This window comes from Neofelis nebulosa, chromosome 17 (assembly GCF_028018385.1).
Source record: "Neofelis nebulosa isolate mNeoNeb1 chromosome 17, mNeoNeb1.pri, whole genome shotgun sequence".
Taxonomy (NCBI): domain Eukaryota; kingdom Metazoa; phylum Chordata; class Mammalia; order Carnivora; family Felidae; genus Neofelis; species Neofelis nebulosa.
The window spans coordinates 8,147,318-8,166,689 of NC_080798.1; the positions used below are offsets into that span (position 1 = coordinate 8,147,318).

A 19,372-nucleotide genomic window follows, 5' to 3' on the forward strand; every position below is an offset into this window, starting at 1 on the left:
ATAACAGTATTTGCAGACAGGAGATACACACACACACACACACACACATACACACACACACACCCAGTACCTACAGTTCCTAGTTTCTGAGGACGGAACCTCATTTGTGTTCTTTTTTTTTTTTTTTAAGTTTACTTATTTATTTTCATAGAGAGAGAGAGAGTGAGAGCAGGACAGGGGTAGAGAGAGAGGGAGAGAGAGAATCCCAAGCAGCCTCTGCCCTGTCAGTGTAGAGCCGGATGCGGGGCCTGAACTCACGAACCACGAGATCCTGACCTGAGCCGAAGCTGGATGCTTAACCAACTGAGCCACCGAGGCACCCATCATTTTGTGTTCTCGTTTTCCACTCATGTTGACCCTTCCCTGCAGGGCCCCTTCCCTGATTTTCCTAACAAGAAAACCTTTGGGTGGCCTACGAAGCCAGGCATGGTCTCCCCACACCTCCGTGACGCCCCCAGCCCCAACAGCCTGCTTTCCATCCCTTGTACCTTTCATGCCTCAACCTCCCACCAGGCTTTTGCACAAGCTCATCCCATCTCAGTCACCACCTCCTCCAGGGAGGCTTCCCTGACTTCACCTTAGGTGATACTTACTTCCCCTACAAATTCAACTGGCCATTTATCGTGAGTGGTCAGTCGAGTGTCTGGGCTCCCCATTAAATTGTGAGAATAGGGGTTGGCTGCGCTTTTCTCTCTCCAGTATCCCCAGTACCCTGCACTTAGTAGGTGCTCAATAAAATTTAAGTCCCACTGAAGAATGAATTTTCCTAACAGAGCACTGAGCCTGGGAGGGAAAAGAATTTGCTCAAGGTCACACAGCCAGTCGGAGGCGAGCCTGGGACCAGACGTGGGTCCAACCAGGTTCAGTGGCCTCGCCTTTACCCAATGCCAGCGCTGCCCCCGCCCCGTCCCCAGGCCGGTCACTCACCCTCTTCTCATGGTTGGGGATGATACAGCGGACGAAGCTGGGGTTGGTGTTGCTGAGTGTGGCCATGAGGCGGCTCAGGGACTCCTTGTAGAGCTGTCCCACTGTTCGGAACATGCCCCGGCGGGGGCGGCCGCCGGGTGGGCCATCCCCAAGGCTGCTCACCTGCTCCAGCCCCACGATGCCCTCCACTACGGGGAGAGGAAACAGATGTAGAGAAAGAAGCGGGTCAGGGGTCAGTTTTAGGTGCACTGTTTTAAGTCCAAGTTCAAGGGTCTTGTCATTTATAGGACCTGGCACTTTACATATGAAACACCGGTAAGGTAGGTATTTGCAGCCCCATTGGACTGATGTGTAAACTCAGAAAGGTGGAAGTCTGTGCCTAAGGTCACACAGCTGAGAAAGCGCAGATCTAGGATTCGAACCCAGGCAGCGAGAGTCCACTGGAAACCTGGCCTCTGACCGCTCTTCTTCTCGAGGAACGATCTCCTCTGTTCCTTATCAAAAAGTGGTCATGACAACGGCATATGCTAACTTGGCACGTCCTCTCTATCAGGCCCCACTCGAAGCGCTTTATAAACACCTTCTCGTTTATAAGCCTGTAAGAATCGTTCCCATTTTACAGGCAAGGAAACCGAGGCACAGAGAGGGAAACAGCGCACTCAGTATGGCTGCAGTTTTAGGAACTTAACACGATGTCCCACTGAGGACGTAATAAAGCCCGGCTTTTCTGTGCGATATTTAAAAGCACACAGACTGCCTCCGCGTGAACCATTTTTCCAAAAAGGCCTGATTTCATGGTGACGCTTCTCTCTTTTGTCCTTTGGTGGCGTCACTTCAGCTAGTGAGAAATCCCCCTCCTTCATCTCGAATTCTGTGGGGTTTTTTAATGTTTATTTTTATTTTTATTTTTGAGAGAGAGAGAGAGAGAGTGAGTGGGGCATGGACAGAGAGAGAGGGAGACCCAGAATCCGAAGCAGGCGCCAGGCTCCGAGCTGTCAGCACAGAGCCCAACGCGGGGCCTGAACCCAGGGACCGCGAGATCATGGCCTGAGCCAAAGTCGGATGCTTAGCCGACTGAGTCACCCATGTGCCCCTCGAATTCTGTTGAAGTCACGCCTCCTTTCTCAGGGACCTGCGGCGGGGGCAGACTCTGATGTCCTGCAGTCCTCAGTAATGAGGGTCATCAGGGGTCAACCAGATAATCTTCGCTTAGGGCAGGGCTTGGTGCACAAGTGGGGGCTCACCTATGGCCTTTTCCTCCCCAGGTTCAACGTTCCCTCTCACCGCCATGCTCCCAGCTGTTATCAAAATGGTAATTAAGTTCTTACAGCACAGATAAGAGCAGAGGCCCTGGGATGTCTTGGGTTCAAATCCCAGCTCTGTCCTTTACTGTCTGTGTGACCTCAGGCAGGTGTCTTAACCTCTCTGTGCTTTCTCATCTGTATGATGGGGATAATAGCACTAGCACCTGCCTCGTTGGGTTGTTCGGAGGATCCTTTTGTTTTTTTTAAGTTTATTTATTAACTTTCAGAGAGACAGACAGTGTGAGTGGGGGAGGAGGGGGGGAGAGAGAGAGAGAGAGAGAGAGAGAGAGAGAGAGAGAGAGAGATAGGGGGAATCCCAAGCAGGGTCCACACTGTCAGCACGGAGCCCGGCATGGAGCTTGAATTCACGAAACCGTGAGACCATGACCTGAGCCGAAATCAAGAGTAGGACGCTTAACCTACTGAGCCACCCAGGCGCCCCTGTTCAGAGGGTTCTAGGCGTTAGTAACTGTAAACAGGCTCTGCACAGCACACGGCATGTAGTACATGCTCAGTAAATGCCAGCTGGTGCTACCAAGAGGCTTGTACTTTTACATGCGGTTTAATTAGAAGGCGTCGTGTGGCTACAAAGAGTCTGGAAACTGCTGAGGGAGGCGACAAGGAAGGAGAGCGAGAGTCCCCCGCACGGAGGAGAGGGGACAGATGTTCAAAGTCAGGTACCCGGTCCAACAGGCCCACCCTCTTCATCCGGCAAATCTCACCCATCGGTGCACAGCAACACCCACCCCCTGACGGAGAAATGGCAGAGCTGCGCCTCCCTGAAGATCCTGGGGGTGATGGTGGGAAGGAGCCAAGGAAAGGGAATTGCTGGAAGCCCCCGTGTTCTGGGGGGTGAGGACAGATGGAGGGGGGAGGCAGAGTGATGAGGGGTGGGAGATGCAATGGGAACAGCAAGAGAAGGGAGGAGGGAGAGAAGGTGGCAAGAGAAAAAGAGAGCATTATTAGTCAACAGCACAGGGCAAAGCAGGAGGAAAAACTTGAATGTTGGCCATGAACTTTTAAAGCTAGGGCAACTGTCCTGTTCACGTTTGTGTCTACCCATTGAGGGCATGAAGATGACCGAAAGGATGACCGTCCTTTGTGGGAATTCAATGCCAAGGAGATAAAAAATCTCTTTCCCTAGAGGCTAAATCTGTATCTGCTTTATTAGGTATCCCTTTTTGCCCTGGCTGCCAGGAAGCTCAAGGACTGACTCAATGCTCCTTCCTAGCTTGTTGCATTGGTCTCTCTGAGGAGGGCTTTTCCCCTGGGCTCCCAGGATGCTGGACACCCAACTCTGGGCTCAGGACAGCCGTAGTAGAGATTGATGCACGAGGGCCCCAGTTCCCTGTCCCTCCTGTGACTTGCAGCTCCTTGAATCTGGGCTGCTCTGACCTGCTTTGTTCAGGATTGTTGTGGAGGAAGGAACACTGTACCGGGTTGGAGACAAGGACACAGCTTCCGCTTCTCCCTTGGAATCCCTGGAGAGCCAGGCTCATATGAGATGGGGTATGTGAGGGATCACGGTGGGGGTGGGGGTGGGGCATGATGTGTCCATAAAGGGGACACAGATATTAAAGAAGTGTGTGTGTGGTGGGGAGATTTTCTGAGGAGATGATTCTCATAGCAGAATCTGGTTCTATTAGTGAACATCAAGCACTACTTTTCAATCCCTCTTGTATAAACCACAGAAGACACAAACCTCAAATTCCTCTGTCTAAAATCACCTCATAACATCAAGGCACCTCACAATCTTCTAGTTCTGTGAGTCCATTTGGGAACCATTCATCTTGCTTATTTTGTTCTCTTGTCTAATTGCGTGGGCTAGCAATTACAACTTTGCTTTTCATTTCAGTAAAAGGCGTCAGCAAACGGATAGACCCTGGATGCCTTGAATCAGGAGGAAAAAACCAGGATGCTGATTTTGTCAGTTGTGAAAATCATGTCTCCTCTAAGGAGGGGAAGTGGCAAACAAGGCTTGGAAAGGTATGGGGTCTCATACTTTTTCTGCCCGTGCCTCCCAGAAGGGTCATTCCAAAAAGACTGATGACCAAATCTACAGGGGCCTTGTTGGAGCAGGAAAGCTTTGCAAAATCTACATCTCAGTCCATTGTCCTTCCCTGGGGCCCTGAAGGGAACTTTGTGAGAGTGCAGAGAGCAAAGCCTAAAAGGTGACTAATCTGTAAAACACCACCCTGCTGAGTTTCCTTCTTGTGATGAATTAATCTTCAGTCAAATCTGATTTTTTTTTTCCTTAGGGATCACAGGCCATCTACAATGAATGACTTTCTCTCTTCCTTTACAACATTCATACAGTTATTTCTTTTTCCAGTCTGATTGCATAGGCTAGTATTGCCAAAACCGTGTTTCAGAGCAGTGGCGACCACGGGCATCCTCGTCTGTTTCCGGTTAAGGAGGAGTGTTTTATCACTGAGCATGAGGCTGGCTTGTAGCAGTCAGCCAATCATTCAATCAACGAGTCACCGATTGGAAATGCTACTGTCAGACCGTCTGGCCTGCCTGCCTCACTTCTGCGTCTGAGCAGACAAGTCACGTTCAGAACTTAGCCTCTAGAACAAAGGTGTGCACCCTGTGGGCTGGGACGAGGGATGCACCGAGCTCCAGGGACAGGGCCTGGGGAAATGACGGCCCTCACCATCTTTCCAGATCTCTGCCGTTAGCCGGTCTGTGCTCTGGTGAAGCAGGGCTGCGACGTTGTCGTTCAGAGGGTCCATGTTTTTCATCAGCCACTCATTGGCCTTGTAGTCCACCTGGACAAAGTCAGGGAGAGGAAGGTGGTGAGCCCGCAGGTTCACCAGCTCTCCCAGTTTCCCAAGGAACCTCCCAGAAACCCTGGAGACCTCCAGCTCCAGGGCTCGCCACAGATGAGAGAGCGTCAGTGCCACCTAGTGTCTGTGCCCAGAACTGCACCCTCCACCTGCATGGCCCCTCTCCCTTCACTTCCCTTATCTGTTCTCTGTCCCACCTCCAGGACCTCACCCGCCATCACTTCTTCCTTATCCATTCTATTCCAGCCACCCTGGCCCCCTCACGGCTCCTCAAACGTGCAAGTCCATTTCCACCTCGGCGTTTACCCCTGCCATTCCTGGTCACCGCGGATTGTCACACGGCGGGCGCCTTCTGAGTATTCAGGGCTTTGCTTTGAGGCTCTCAGAGTCCGAGTCTTGACCCACACAACTCCCCACACGTGTGCGCCCCCCAAAGACAGTGGCTCCCCTGAGGCCAGGATTCAGGTCTGACTCACAGCACAGGGCTGGGTACACCGGAGGTCTCAGACAACGTTTGGGAAAGGAAGTGAGTGCTAGCCACAGAACACATAGGTCTCCTGTCTCCCAGCCTCCGTATGCTGTTCCTCCCCGCCCCCCCCCACAGCCCTTCCCAGCCTTCACCTATCCTTTGATGGCTGTTACTCCTCATTTATTTTTTAATGCTTTGCCCTTTTTTAGAGACAAAAAGAGCACGAGTAGGAGAGGGGCAGAAGGAGAGAGAGAGAGACAGAGACAGAGAGAGAGAATCTTAATGCTTATTCATTTTTGAGAGAAAGACAGACAGACAGAGCGTGAGTGGGGGAGAGGCAGAGAGACAGGGAGACAGAGAATCCGAAGCAGGCTCCAGGCTCTGAGCTGTCAGCACAGAGCCCGACGCGGGGCTCGAACCCACGAACCGTGAGATCATGACCTGAACCGAAGTCTGACGCTTAACCGACTGAGCCACCCAGGCTCCCCTTAAATTTTTTGCTTTTATTTTAGAGACAAAAGAACACAAGCAGGAGAGGGATAGAAGGAGAGGGAGAGAGGGGGAGAGAGAGAGAGAGAGAGAAGAGGGAGACAGAGAGAGAGATAGAGAGAGAGACAGAGAGAGAGACAGAGAGAGAGAATCTTAAGCAGGCTCCACACTCAGCATGGAGCCAGACATGGGCCTTGATCTCATGATCCTGGGATCACAACCAGAGCCAAAATCAAGAGTCAGACGCTCAACTGACTGAGCCACCCAGGCACCCCCGGTTTCTCGTCATTTCGGCCAGGGATTGGCAAACTACGGCCCGCAGGCCAAATCCAGGCTGCCGCGTTTTTGTAAATAAGGTTTTGTTGGAATACAGCCTTCATTTATGCATCCATTTACGCATTACCCGTTGTGTCTTTCACACTACAATGGCAGAACTGAGCGGCTGTGGCAGAGACTGGCCCACAAAGCCAAAACTACTTACAGAAAATGTTTTGTGGACACTTGATTTCAATTTCCAATCACGCCTGCCTCTCTTCTGTGAAATCCCCCTGGCGTTCCTCGGCTGGGCTTTCACACTGCCCTACGCGGCCCCCACCAAACACCCCCCCCTCCGCCTTACCCCCTAACGGTCTGTACTTGTCTCTCGCCCAGAGCAGGAGCTGTGTGAGGACAGAGACCCTGTCCACCCTGGGGCCCCAGCTTTGCTCGGCACAGGGCTGAGCACAGAAGGGACACCTTTGCCGAATGACAGGATAAAATGCTGTCATTCTCCTCTCAGACCCCCCCCCCCCAAACCTATCGTAAATAGCCCCTCCTTGAGGAAGCTTTTCTTTTTTCTTATGTTTGTTTTTGAGAGAGAGACAGAGACAGAGACAGAGAGCATCAACGGGGGAGGGTCAGAGAGAGGGAGACACAGAATCCGAAGCAGGCTCCAGGCTCTGAGCTGTCAGCACAGAGCCCGATGCGGGGCTCGAACTCACGGACCGCGAGATCGTGACCCGAGCAGAAGTCGGACGCTTAACCAACGGAGCCACCCAGGCGCCCTGAGGAAGCTATTGCTGCCTACATCAGAGTCCTCCGTCCTCCTGGGGTTTTCCTGGCCCCTGCCAGGACATCAGGCAGTTCCTGCTCCCCCCTGCCCTCTCTCCCCCCTGCCCTCTCTCCCTGCTGCCCTCTCTCCCTCCTGCCCTCTCTCCCCACTGCCCTCTCTCCCTCCTGCCCTCCCCCCTCTCCCCAGGTTCTCCCCCCTGCCCTCTCTCCCCGCTGCCCTCTCTCCCCACTGCCCTCTCCCCCGTGCCCTCTCTCCCCCCTGCCCTCTCTCCCCGCTGCCCTCTCTCCCCCCTGCCCTCCCCCCTCCCCCCACGTTCTCCCCGCTGCCCTCTCCCGGGTCTGCAGCCTGGTGGTCCCCACTCCCGCCCACGAGCCTCACGGCTCGCCCCGCCTCCAACCTTGCCCGCATAGTGCAGGACACTGAAGTCGGCCTGGTCCCGCAGGTTCCTCGGCCGCTGGAACTTGGGGTGGCCTCCTTGCTCCTGCGCCACCTTCTCGACGAAGGACTTGTCCGTGGCCTTCGGGAACCAGCACTCTTCGTCCAGCAGGGCCAGGAGTCCAGGGGGGTTAGCCTAGGCATCCACAGGAGGGGAAGAGGATGTCAGCTCCCCGAATGCTGGACACTTAGGCTGCTGCTAACTCGTAGTTCTTGTGAGGGGCACGGGGACGGAAGCCAAACGTGAGAACGGCTGTCGATCAGAGCCTGGGCGGAAGCGGGGCCCGCGGCGGCCGCGCGCCTCCGCCTCCGAGTCCTTAACTGAGGGAGAGGCCTGAGGCCCAGCGGGGCAGGAGGCGGAGGGGGGCGGGCGGGGCGGGGGTGTCTCCCGGCGGTGGACGCGGCGGCGGGCGGGCCCTGAGGCTCACCGGCCGCTCGATGAGGTCGATGCAGGGCTGCAGGTCGAGGCCGAAGTCCAGGAAGGTCCAGGGGATGCCCTCGCGCTGGTACTCCTCCTGCTCCAGCACGAACATCGTGTGGTTAAAGAGCTGCTGCAGCTTCTCGTTGGTGTAGTTGATGCACAGCTGCTCGAAGGAGTTCAGCTGCGGAGGATAAGGGACCAGTGAGAGAGGGGACAGGGATGGGGGGGCAGGGCTGGGGGGACAGGGATGGGGACAGGGAAGGGAGGACAGAGATGGGGGACAGAGACGGGGGTACAAAGTCAAGGAGGACAGGGATGGGGGGACAGGGATAGGGGACAGGGATGAGGGGATGGGGTGAGGGGACAGAGATGGGGGGCACAAAGACAAGGAGGACAGAGTTGGGGGGGAGGACAGAGATGGGGGGAGACAGAGACGGGGGGTGGGACAGAGATGGGGGGACAGAAATGGGAATACCGACAGAGGGGACAGAGACTGGGGGACAGAGATGAGGAGGGGGACAGAGATGGGTAAGGGAACAGAGATAGGGGGACAGAGACACGGGGAGGACAAAGACGGGGTGGGCACAGAGAAAAGAGAAAGGGAGGAGGAGACAGAGACAGGGAGGAGGAAAGAGACGGGGGGGGGGTGTGGTCCAGGATTGGTGGAAAGACACCCAGAGAGAGGGGGACAGGGACACAAAGAGAGGGGGACAGGGCCGGAGTGACGGAGCCCTCCGGCCCCAGCCTGGCCCCAGGTGCAGACCTGGAAGATCTCGAAGCCGGCGATGTCCAGGATGCCGAGGAAGGAGGCGCCCTGGCGGGGACTGCGGTCCAGGGCACGGTTGAGGCGCAAGACCAGCCAGCGGAAGAGGCGCTCATAGGTGGCCTTGGCCAGGGCCTCCAGTGCGAAGTCGGCCTGTGGGGCGGGGCACATGTGAGGGCCTGGTCCCCCTTCCACGGCCCCAGCACAAGCCCAGGGCCAGCAAGGAGACACTGACGTGGATGGGCCCCCTCAAGGCTCATCGAGAACAATGACGCTAATCGATGACACCGACCGGTACAGAGCCCCACGCTGCGCCAGGCACTGTGTACCGCTTGGGGGTGCGTGAGGTCATCAACCCGCCCCCCCAACCCCTGAACCAATTTCGACAGCACCGTGAGAGTTCAGAAGGTGGACTCTGGAGGCTGACAACCCGGGTTTGAATCCTGGCTCTGCCCCTTAGAAGCTGTGTGGCCTCAAGCATGTGAATAAACCTCTCTGTGCCTCAGTTTCTTCATCTGTAAAATGGTACTAATGACAGGACCTCAGCCGAGATGGAACCTGGGTCGGCGGGAGCTCCGATCTCTGGCCCTCATGTCCCTCTCTATGTCTTCACAATTGTATTTCATTCGAGTTCCCAGCCTGGGGACAGGCAGAGGCCTCTGCCCAAAAGCTGGATTCTGGAAACTTCTAACATGGGCTCGCTTCGCCCCACTCCCCATCCCCCCACCCCCATCGCTCGCCTGAACTCTGACAGCAACCTCCTCATGTCTCCCTGCTCCCACCCATGCCCCCTGGGTCCAATTCTCCATGCAGTAGACAAGGGGGTCTTCATAAAAGACGAACCAAATCAAGTCACTCCCTGGCTTAAACCCTCACTGGCCCGCTGCACTCTGAATAAAACTCACCTCCTTACTGTGGCCCCTAACACCCTGTGTGATCCGTCCCCTTCCAACCCCTCCGACTGCAGCTTCTGCCTCCCTGGCCCTGGCTATCTACCCTCACTGACCTCCTTCATGTTCTCAATTCGCCAAGCCTGTTCCAGCCCCAGGGCCTTTACACATGCGGTTCCCTCTGCCTTGAGCCATCTCGGTCTCAACGCAAACACCATCTCTTCATAGAGGACTTCCCTGATCCCCCCAAACCCCCTCCTTCATAGGAGGCCCCACCGTTTATGCATTTTTTTTTTTTAATGATCTGTTTCCTACTTCAGCCTGAGCTCCACAAAGGCATGGTCTGTTTCCATTACTACTTTTATTCCCAGCACCAGAAGCAGAGATGGTAACAGAGCGAACACTCGGCAAGTTTGAGTGCAAGAAAAACCCGGCGTAAGCGGCTGAAAGCTCCAGGACCCTGGCGCCCCGCCCCCCGGCACCCCGCCCCCCGGCGCCCCGCCCCCCGGCGCCCCGCCCCCCCCCCCGGCGCCCCGCCCACCTGTTCCTTGGTCTGCGCTTTCTGCACATAGTCTCGGCCGACTTTGATGCGGGGGGTGAGCAGGGCGCGGGAGAAATCCGTCACCCCTAGTCCCAGGAGGCGGCACAGCTTCTGTGCGGCTGAGGGCGGGAGGGACAGGGGGTCTGATCAGCCTTAGGAAGCGGCAGCGGCCGCTGAGCACAGACAAGGGGCCCCGCCTCTCCCACCAGAGGTATCACACGTCCTAAAAGTGTGTATGTTCCTCTGGCCCAACGATTCTCTCTCTGGGACCCCGACATGGGATAAATAATCCCGGACGTGGGGCGCCTGGGTAGCTCAGTCGGTTAAGCAGCCGAAGCTTGATTTTGGTTTAGGTCATGATCTCTCAGTTCCTGAGTTCAAGCCCCACATTGGGCTCTGTGCTGACAGATCAGAGCCTGGAGCCTGCTTCGGATTCTGTGTCTTCTCTCTCTCTCTCTCTCTCTCTCTCTCTCTCTCTCTCTCTCTTTCTCTCTCTGCCCCTCCCCTGCTCTCTCTCTCTCTCAAAAATAAATAAACATTAAAAAATATTTTAAATAAAAAAAAAAAAAAAAAGAACACAGCCCAGAGAGGAATGCCCAAAAATGTTGCAGTGAATTACCACTCAGGAGTATGACAGTGGGTAATTCCCCTGCTTTTATACTTTTCTGTATTGCCTGATCCCCCCCCCCCATCCAGCTTGTATTATTTCATGATAATAAAGAAGCAGAACTATTTCCATTTTGATTAAAAAAAAAAAGGAATATCGGTTATAATTCTGCTTCTGAAAAGCAAAAACTAAAGTATATATGCAAAGCACAGAGGCCAAGAGGAGATAAGCCCAATGCTAAGGGCAGTTTTGTCAGAGGGGCCAGGATGATGGGGGGATCTCGGGCACACTGGTGCTGTTCAAAGCTTTGGCAGAGGTCACACCTTTTACAATGAGGAACAGAGTGGACGATGATATTTTGGTAAAGGATCAGCACAGCTTGGAGGCATGCCCTGCTGGGGAGCAGGGAGTAGGGGGGCTGCTCTGTCCGGGGGAACAGAGGGACACAAGGACCCCGCGTGGGCAGCGGGCCAGGTGGGGTTACCTGTGTTGTCAGGCATGGAGGCTTGATCATTGTTCCGTTCTCTCTTCAGGACGATGTTGCCAAACTGGAGAACAGCCGAGACCATCCGCAGCATGGCTAAGGGGCAGAGAGGGTATTCGTGTGCGTGCACTCTGATGCGTGCTCTTAACTAGCCCCTTAGAAATCCAGTTTTAATGGGGCGCCTGGGTGGCTCAATCCATTAAGCGTCTGACTCTTGATTTCGGCTCAGGTCACGATCTCGTGGTTCACGAGATCATGTCCCGAGTCGGGCTCTGCGCTGAGAACAAGGAGCCTGCTTGGGATTCTCTCTCTCCCTCTCTCTCTACCCCTCCCCTGCTCGCACGCATGTGCATTCCCTCTCACTCTTAAAATAAATAAACATTAAAAAAAAAAAAAGGAAATCCAGTTTTAAAACCCTATGTCAAAATTACACCACTATTCCTCAGCTTAAAATCCATTGGTGACACTGGGCAGCTCTTAAAACATATGAGCAGATAAATGATTTTTTTTTAATTTTTTTTAACGTTTATTTATTTTTTGAGACAGAGAGAGACAGAGCATGAATAGGGAAGGGGCAGAGAGAGAGGGAGACACAGAATGAGAAGCAGGCTCTAGGCTCTGAGCCATCAGCCCAGAGCCCGACGCCGGGCTCGAACTCACAGATGGCGAGATCATGACCTGAGCTGAAGTCGGACGCTTAACCGACTGAGCCACCCAGGCGCCCCTCTTTTTTTCTTTTAATGTTTGTTTATTTTTGAGAGACAGAGCACGAGTGGGGTAGGAGCGAAGAGAGAGGGAGACAGAATCTGAGGCAGGCTCCAGGCTCCAAGCTGTCAGCACAGAGCCGGATGCCGAGCTCGAATTCACAGACCCCGAGATCATGACCTGAGCCAAAGTCTGATGCTTAACCAACTGAGCCACGCAGCAGCCCTTACATCACCTCATTTTATGCGTGTTTCTGTCCCAAAGATACCTCACCTATATAATGTTGCTTCCTTCACATCAACCGCACGGCCAACACCTCTCTAATGGGAGCCGGAAGAAGGCTCATCTAATGTATGTGTTTTCTCTGTGAGAAACGCTACAGCCCTCTTGCACGTGGGGATGCCAGCCCGCATTAAGCCCGACGCGTGGGGGGCACTTTAGACAGTGAGACCATCAACCAGCAAGGCGCAAAACCGTGAAACACGTGGCACTCAGTAGCCGGCGAAAAGGACACCGGTTTACGGTGGACCCGAGACGAGGCGGCAGAGCACTGCGTCGCGGAACCCCAGCCCCGTGTGTGCATGGGCAACTCCCAACTTTCCACCCCTGTGTGAAAGACGCAACGGTCACAGAAGCACCAGGAGTACTGGTTCGGGGGGGGGTTGGTTAAATTTAGCGAGTAGGCGAAGTCGCAAATGCAGAACCCGCAAAAGAGGACGCACTGTCCCCCTCCCCCCCCCCTTGTCAGCACAGAGCTGCCAGAAATTTCGCTCGTGGTGAGTGGGCAGTGCTGCCCCCTAGAGTACATCGCAGGAACTCCCAGGGGGTGGCGGGCATAAAGACCGAGGCCACGGGGCCACTTGCGGGGTGTGTCTGGATACCACAGGGCCCGGGCAGGTGGGGACCCGGGTGAAGACGCCCTTCTGTGGCACGAAGCACTGCCCACACCGCATGACGCCTAAGCGTCCCCGTGGACATTTTTGCCCATGACAGAATGGTTTGTAATGATCTGAGCAATCCGACCTGGTTTATGCATAAACACAAGTGTTTCGTGTTTGGTTTTGACACGCGGTAGATTTTCCAGGAACGGAGCCACGATGAAATCCCAGGAGACGCTGTGGTCGGGTTTTGTTCAGCATTTTATCAAGATTTGGGAACCCTCTCATCTGCGACAGCAAAGCTGCACGCAGAAAGCCCATGAACACGGGACTGACTGGACCTGTACCCGCCGCTTTTATGGCGACGCTACAGATCCGCGCAAGCGCCCAGCTTCCCCATCAACCACGCCTTCCAGAACGGTTTTCGCGATTTCCGGGCTCAAATGGATGTCGATTTCTTTCCACCCCCTCCGTGCCAGGTCCTGTCCCAAACACTCCCAAATGAACTCACTTAACCTTCTTAACTCCGCGAGGCAGGTCCTCCAATAACATTTTACCTGTGAGTAAAAAAAACCCCTTGGCACATGGGGAAACCAAGGCACAGTCAGGCGACCAACTTGAGCTCACCAGCAGCGGAGGGGAAACGCAAACTTGGGACGGTCTGACTCCAGGCTCCGCATCCGTTTCGTCTTTGCCGCCTTCTTCCAGCATAAAATTCGAATGGAAGCACGTACACGTGGCCCGCATACAGAAAAGCGCACAAATCATCCCCTTCCAGCTGCCCGAGCGTTTACGGAGTAGATGCGCCCGTGGAGCCGGCCTCTCAGAAGCCCCTTCCTGGCCACTCGCTGAACATGGGCAAACTTCACGCGATTAAGCGGAAGAAGACAGACACGAAAGCACACGCACCATATGGGTCTGTTTGTACCCAAATGCAGGAACAAGTAAAATAGCTCCATGCTGTTAGATGCCAGAATAATGATCACATCGGGGGTGGGGGGTGTCTGGTGACGGGGAGGGGCACGAGGGACCTTCCAGGTGCCAGTTATGCACGCATTCGCTTGCAGAAAGCCCCCGGACTGGATGCTTAGGCTCCGGGCACTTTTTTTTTTTTGGTGTCTCTGCTTCTACGCTGATTACTTAGAAAAAGAGGGTGGTGGAGGGGGAAGGGAGGAGCACCCTGCTGGGATACTCCTGCCAAAAACCCGTAAAACCCGTAACCTGAATCTAATCGCAAGGAAACACGCCGAGTTGAGACAAAACGACTGGTCTGTAATCTTCAAAAGTCTCAAGGTCACCAACGATAAAGAAGGAATAGTTCCAGACGGTCGGAGAGTGAAATGAGCTAGACACGTGTGATCCCGGGGAAATGTGTGTGGATGGGCGTGCCTGTGCATGTGCGTGCACCTGTGTGTGTGTAACCTAAAAAATTTTTGAGGGGTGCCTGGCTGTCTCAGTTGGTGGAATGTGCGACTTTTTTTTTTTTTTTTTTACTGTTTATGTATTTACTTTGAGAGAGAGAGAGAGAGAGAGAGTGGGGGAGAGTCAGAGAGAGGGGGAGAAAGAATCCCAAGCAGGCTCCATGCTGTCAGCACAGAGCTCAAAGAGGGGCTCCAACGCCCCAAACCGTGAGATCATGATCTGAGCCAAAATCAAGAGTCAGATGCTTAACCGACTGAGCCACCCAGGAGCCACATCCGAATTCCTGGCATCTGTGAATGCTACCTTGTAGAGCACAATGGCCTTCACTGGTGTGATTAAATTAAAAATGTCAAAACGGGGACACGTCTGGGTGGCTCAGTCAGTTAAGTGTCCTGCTTTTGATTTCGGCTCAGGTCATGATCTCGCAGTTTGTGAGTTCAAGCCCCTCGTCGGGCTCTTTGCCGACATCGTGAAGCCTGCTTGGGATTCTCTCTCTCTCCCTCTCTCTCTGGCCCTCCCTTGTTCACTCGCGCTCTCTTTCTCAAAATAAATAAATAAAATTAAAAAAAAAAGTCAAGATAGGAGATTTATTCTGGATTACCCAGGTAGACTCTCACTGTAGATCCTTATAAAAGGGAGGCGCCTGGGTGGCTCAGTTGGTTAAGCGTCCGACTCTTGATTTTGACTCAGGTCATGATTTCATGAGTTCGTGGGTTCAAGCCCCACATCGGGCTTTGAGCTGGGAGGAGCCTGCTTGGGATTCTGTCTCCCTCTCTCCTCTGCCCATCCTCCCTTCAAAATAAATAAACTTAAAAAAAAAAAGAGGGAGGCAGAGGGAGAAGACCACATGAGCAAAGGTTAGCGTGATGTGCTTTGAACCCGGGAAAGACAAGAAAACGGATGTTCCTGGTGAGCCTTCAGAAGGAACCAGCCCTGCCCAGAGCTCGATTTTAGTCCCAGGAGACTGGCTTTGGACTTCCGGCCTCAGGCATTGTAAGAGAATAAGGGTGTGTTGATTTAATCCACTGTTTGTGGTCATTGGTGACTGGTCATGGGAAGCTGATACAGGGGGTCAGAGGTACCATGTTGTAAGGCACGTGCTGGAAGGCTGGTTAGTACAAACATACCCTGCACGCCCGGGTTAGCCCCTGTCTTGAGACTATAGAGAGCCATCTCTAAGCCCATCAAGCAGAACATGTAGAACATGTTGTTCAGTGTTCCAGGTCAGGGGCTCAGGGGTGGCCAAGCCAGGGCGTCTCCTTTGTAACCGAGAGTGTCCAAATGGCAGGCTTTGATCTCCTCGGAGCCCTGGCTGTTTAAGACAGGAGAGTCTACAGAGAGTTACTACTATAAAATTTGTTGTTGTTGTTAACATCTATTTACTTTTGAGAGAGAGAGAGAGAGAGAGAGAGAGAGAGAGAGAGAGAGAGAGAGGTGAGCGGGGGAGGGGCAGAGAGAGGGAGACACAGAATCCGAAGCAGGCGCCAGGCTCTGAACCGTCAGCCCAGAGCCCGACGTGGGGCTCGAACTCACAGACTGCGAGATCATGACCTGAGCTGAAGTCGGACGCCCAGCCGACTGAGCCAACTAGGCACCTCCAGAGAGTTACTACCATAAAAGCTGTATGTTGGGCACCTGGGTGGTTTAGTCAGTTAAGCCTCGGGCTTTTGATTTCGGCTCAGGTCATGATTTCACGGTTGGCGAGTTCGAGCCCTGACTTCAGGCTCTGCCTGAAGAGTGTGGACTCTGCTTGGGATTCTCTCTCTCTCTCTCTCTCTGTCTCAAAATAAATGAATAAACGTTTAAAAAAAAGGATTTGGTGTCTGGAATTAAACACCTTGCGGCACAGGAATCTACGTGCACTAGAAACTGCTGAATTGTGCATTTCACAATGATGAATTTCACGGTTACATGAATTCTCTCTCAAAGAAAACCAAAGGCAGACGTTGACTGCACTTGAGGTGAACACTGACTAATGAAAGAACTGTCAAATCCATACGCTGTGTATCTGAAACTAATGTAATATCCATTAAGAATAAAAATGAGTTAGGGGCGCCTGGGTGGCGCAGTCGGTTAAGCGTCCGACTTCAGCCAGGTCACGATCTCGCGGTCCGTGAGTTCGAGCCCCGCGTCAGGCTCTGGGCTGATGGCTCGGAGCCTGGAGCCTGTTTCCGATTCTGTGTCTCCCTCTCTCTCTGCCCCTCCCCCGTTCATGCTCTGTCTCTCTCTGTCCCAAAAATAAATAAAAAACGTTGGAAAAAAAAAATTAAAAAAAAAAAAGAATAAAAATGAGTTAAAAAAACAGGTTTTGGTATAGTTTGCAGGGCACAACAGGGTGTGCAACAAATACTGATTTTTCTCCATCCCCACTGAGATCATAATCCCTATGGAAAGTACCTGTTCCTTCCTCATCTCCTGAGCGTGCGCTCTGCATACAGTTAGTGCTCTATAAATGCTTTCACGGATGAACTTAAGCTTGCCTGTTTCCAGGGAGGAATTCCTTCCGTGGTCCACACTACTTCTGGGATTCAATCTAACCTCTTATCAGGGTTTTTGGCACCCTGTCCCTGACCCTCACAGCTCCTCCGGCCCCAGGGTCCCCTCGCTTACTCCAAGCAGCCACCCAGCCCCCTTTCGGTTCCTCCAACACTCTTCCTTGCCGCCAGGGCTTTGCCTCAGACCCTCCCATCTATGCCTGGCTAACTCCTGCCAGGTCATCAGTGCTCAGCCGAGGGCCGTCTCCTCCAGAGGCTGCCCTGACCCTCCCCCGACCGTGATGGAACCCTGTGACATGTGGTCCCTGCTCCATGCACCTTCTATTGGTCACCCTTCCCCCCTCCACGGGCTCAACTCTAATCCGTTTGTGTAAACGGACGCTTCTAGGTCTGAGCATTCCACGGGTCAGGGGCTCGTTCTTTCTTGGCCACTGTGAGTTTCGCCCAGTGCCTACAGACGACTGGCCCACAAACCCCTTCGCCGTTGGAAGACTCACTCTATTAATGAATAAATGGCAAAAAGTTAACTAGTGGGGGATACATTACTGGATGTGGGAGTTTGCAGTGTGGCCTTGGACAAGCTGGGTGACCTCGTGGGCCTCAGTTTCCCAAGCTGGGCAGTGAGAGGAGCTGGGTTCAGAGATCTCTGGTTCTGCCCGCCTGGGGTCAGGGGGCACTGGGCAGTCGGGGGACAGCCCAGAGCCCTGGCAGTTCTGGGAGTCTCCCCTGGGGACAGCGGCGCACCTCCCAGAAGATAAATAAACCAGGACATCTCCCTTATGGACCCACAATAGCATCATCACCTAAAAACTGAATGATCGTTCATTCCTTAACATCAGCCCGGACCCAGCCCGGACTTGAGTCCCCCGCAGTGGCCTTTAAAATGGCCTCTGACAGTTGACTTAGGAACTTGCACCGGGGCCAAGCGCCCGGGTGAATCTGACACCCGAGAAGTTGGCAGTTAGCTCTTGCTGGTGACCTCGGACCAGCCGATGGCAAGGAAGCCCAGGCCAGCGGGGGCAGGGGCGTGGGGCCGGTGACGCCCAGTCCTGCTCACAGGAGCCAGGACCCAAGTGCCAGGTTCTCTGCTCAGCCACTGAAAGTGTCATTCATGCTGCCTGCCTGGACTGGTCCCCAGTGCTCTCCGCCCCAGGCTTCCCACTGGCGACCACCTTCCCAGAGATGGTCCGGAAAGGTTCCCAGAGGTGCCCACCCGCCTCCCTAAAACCAGATCACGGGCTGGCTGTGGGGTCCGACCCAGGTCCCACCACCTCCTCATCCACTGGGGTGAGTCCCAGGGAAGACACCCCAACTCCCTGGAACTCGGTCACCTCTTCTGTCAGAAGGAGTCTAGACAAAGGTGACTGGCTGACTCCACTCCTTGTCAATAAAACGCTAAAGAAAACGACGATGAGACCCCATCCACCTGCCACACCAGCGAAAGCCCAAAAGCTTACGACGGCGGTTGCTGGCACACACCCAGGGACACAGCACTCTGGGGACACCGTGGGTGGAGATGGAAACTAGCGCCACCTTCTGGGCGGCGATGAAGTGGATTCTCCACAATTGAAAAAACACTCGGGGCGCCTGGGTGGCTCGGTGGGTTAAGCGTCCGACTTCGGCTCAGGTCACGATCTCGCGGTCCGTGAGTTCGAGCCCCGCGTAGGGCTCTGTGCTGACAGCTCGGAGCCTGGAGCCTGCTTCCGATTCTGTGTCTCCCTCTCTCTCTGCCCCTCCCCTGTTCATGCTCTGTCTCTCTCTGTCTCAAAAATAAATAAACGTTAAAAAAAATTTTTTTTAAAAAGAATCCTAGTCCATTTAAACAACGAAACCTCATGCAGCCCCTCCCCAACACACAACTGAAGTCTACCTATACATACAAAACCAGAATTATTGCTAAAATATACTGTCTGCTGGGAAAAGTGAGGCACAAAGCACATTAGCAGAGGAGAGATGAGCTGAGTCCTTAACCGCAATGCCACCCCCGGTGTGCCAGGTGCCTTTCACCTGTTCGTTGCTGTATCTGGGATGGTCCTGGGCAGAAGGTCAAGGAGATGCGGTCCCCCTGCGGCAGCAACTACAGAGGAACTTTTAAATGCAGCAGCGGAGCATTTAAACTGGCTGGGGGGCTCAGCCAGTTAAGCGCCTGACTCTTCACCTCGGCTCAGGTCATGATCTCACGGTTCGTGGGATCGAGCCCCAGATTGGGCTCTGCGCACCGACCGCCAGGAGCCTGCTTGGGATTTTCTCTCTCCTTCTCCCTCCGCCACCCCCGCCCCCCGCCCACTCTCTCTAAATAAATAAATATATAAACTTTAAAAAATGCAGTAGAGAAATATCTTAACATTTTTGTCCCTAGTACGGCTGAACATCAGCCCCGGGGCTAGGAAATGTCTCCTTTTATAGAAAAATAACATGTGTCTTTTTGTAGATGTCTAAAATATTTCTAGAAGGGGATGCAGGAAGTTGAACAGTGGGAGGGAACCTAGGGCTCGGGGCACCTCAGGAGACGTGGGTTTCCTCGCCGCGAACTTTGGCACATTCAGATTATGTCACCACGTGCCTATGGCACTTCAAAAATTTTTTGTTTTTCAGAATTGCAAAAATTGGGGGCACCTCGGTGGCATAGTCAGTTAAGCGTCCGACTCTTGATTCCAGCTCTGGGCATGATCTCACGGTTCGTGAGTTCGAGCCCCACGTCA

General features: G+C 53.8%; 1 protein-coding gene across 7 annotated transcripts in view; it reads right to left on the reverse strand.

Annotated features, from left to right (window-relative positions):
* The window catches only part of MYH14 (myosin heavy chain 14), a 104,372-nt gene that overhangs the window by 48,496 nt on the left and 36,504 nt on the right, over window positions 1-19,372 (reverse strand). For 6 of the 7 annotated variants that reach the window (XM_058708296.1, XM_058708294.1, XM_058708299.1 and 3 more), the window contains 7 exons: window positions 11,171-11,266; window positions 10,080-10,198; window positions 8,649-8,801; window positions 7,893-8,066; window positions 7,427-7,600; window positions 4,888-5,002; window positions 928-1,115 (listed from right to left, as the gene is read on the reverse strand). In XM_058708296.1, the coding sequence (XP_058564279.1) occupies window positions 928-1,115; window positions 4,888-5,002; window positions 7,427-7,600; window positions 7,893-8,066; window positions 8,649-8,801; window positions 10,080-10,198; window positions 11,171-11,266 (1,019 nt within the window). Of the gene's footprint in view, window positions 1-927; window positions 1,116-2,977; window positions 3,077-4,887; window positions 5,003-7,426; window positions 7,601-7,892; window positions 8,067-8,648; window positions 8,802-10,079; window positions 10,199-11,170; window positions 11,267-19,372 lie in introns of all 7 variants that reach the window. The other variant, XM_058708301.1, reaches the window with a different exon arrangement.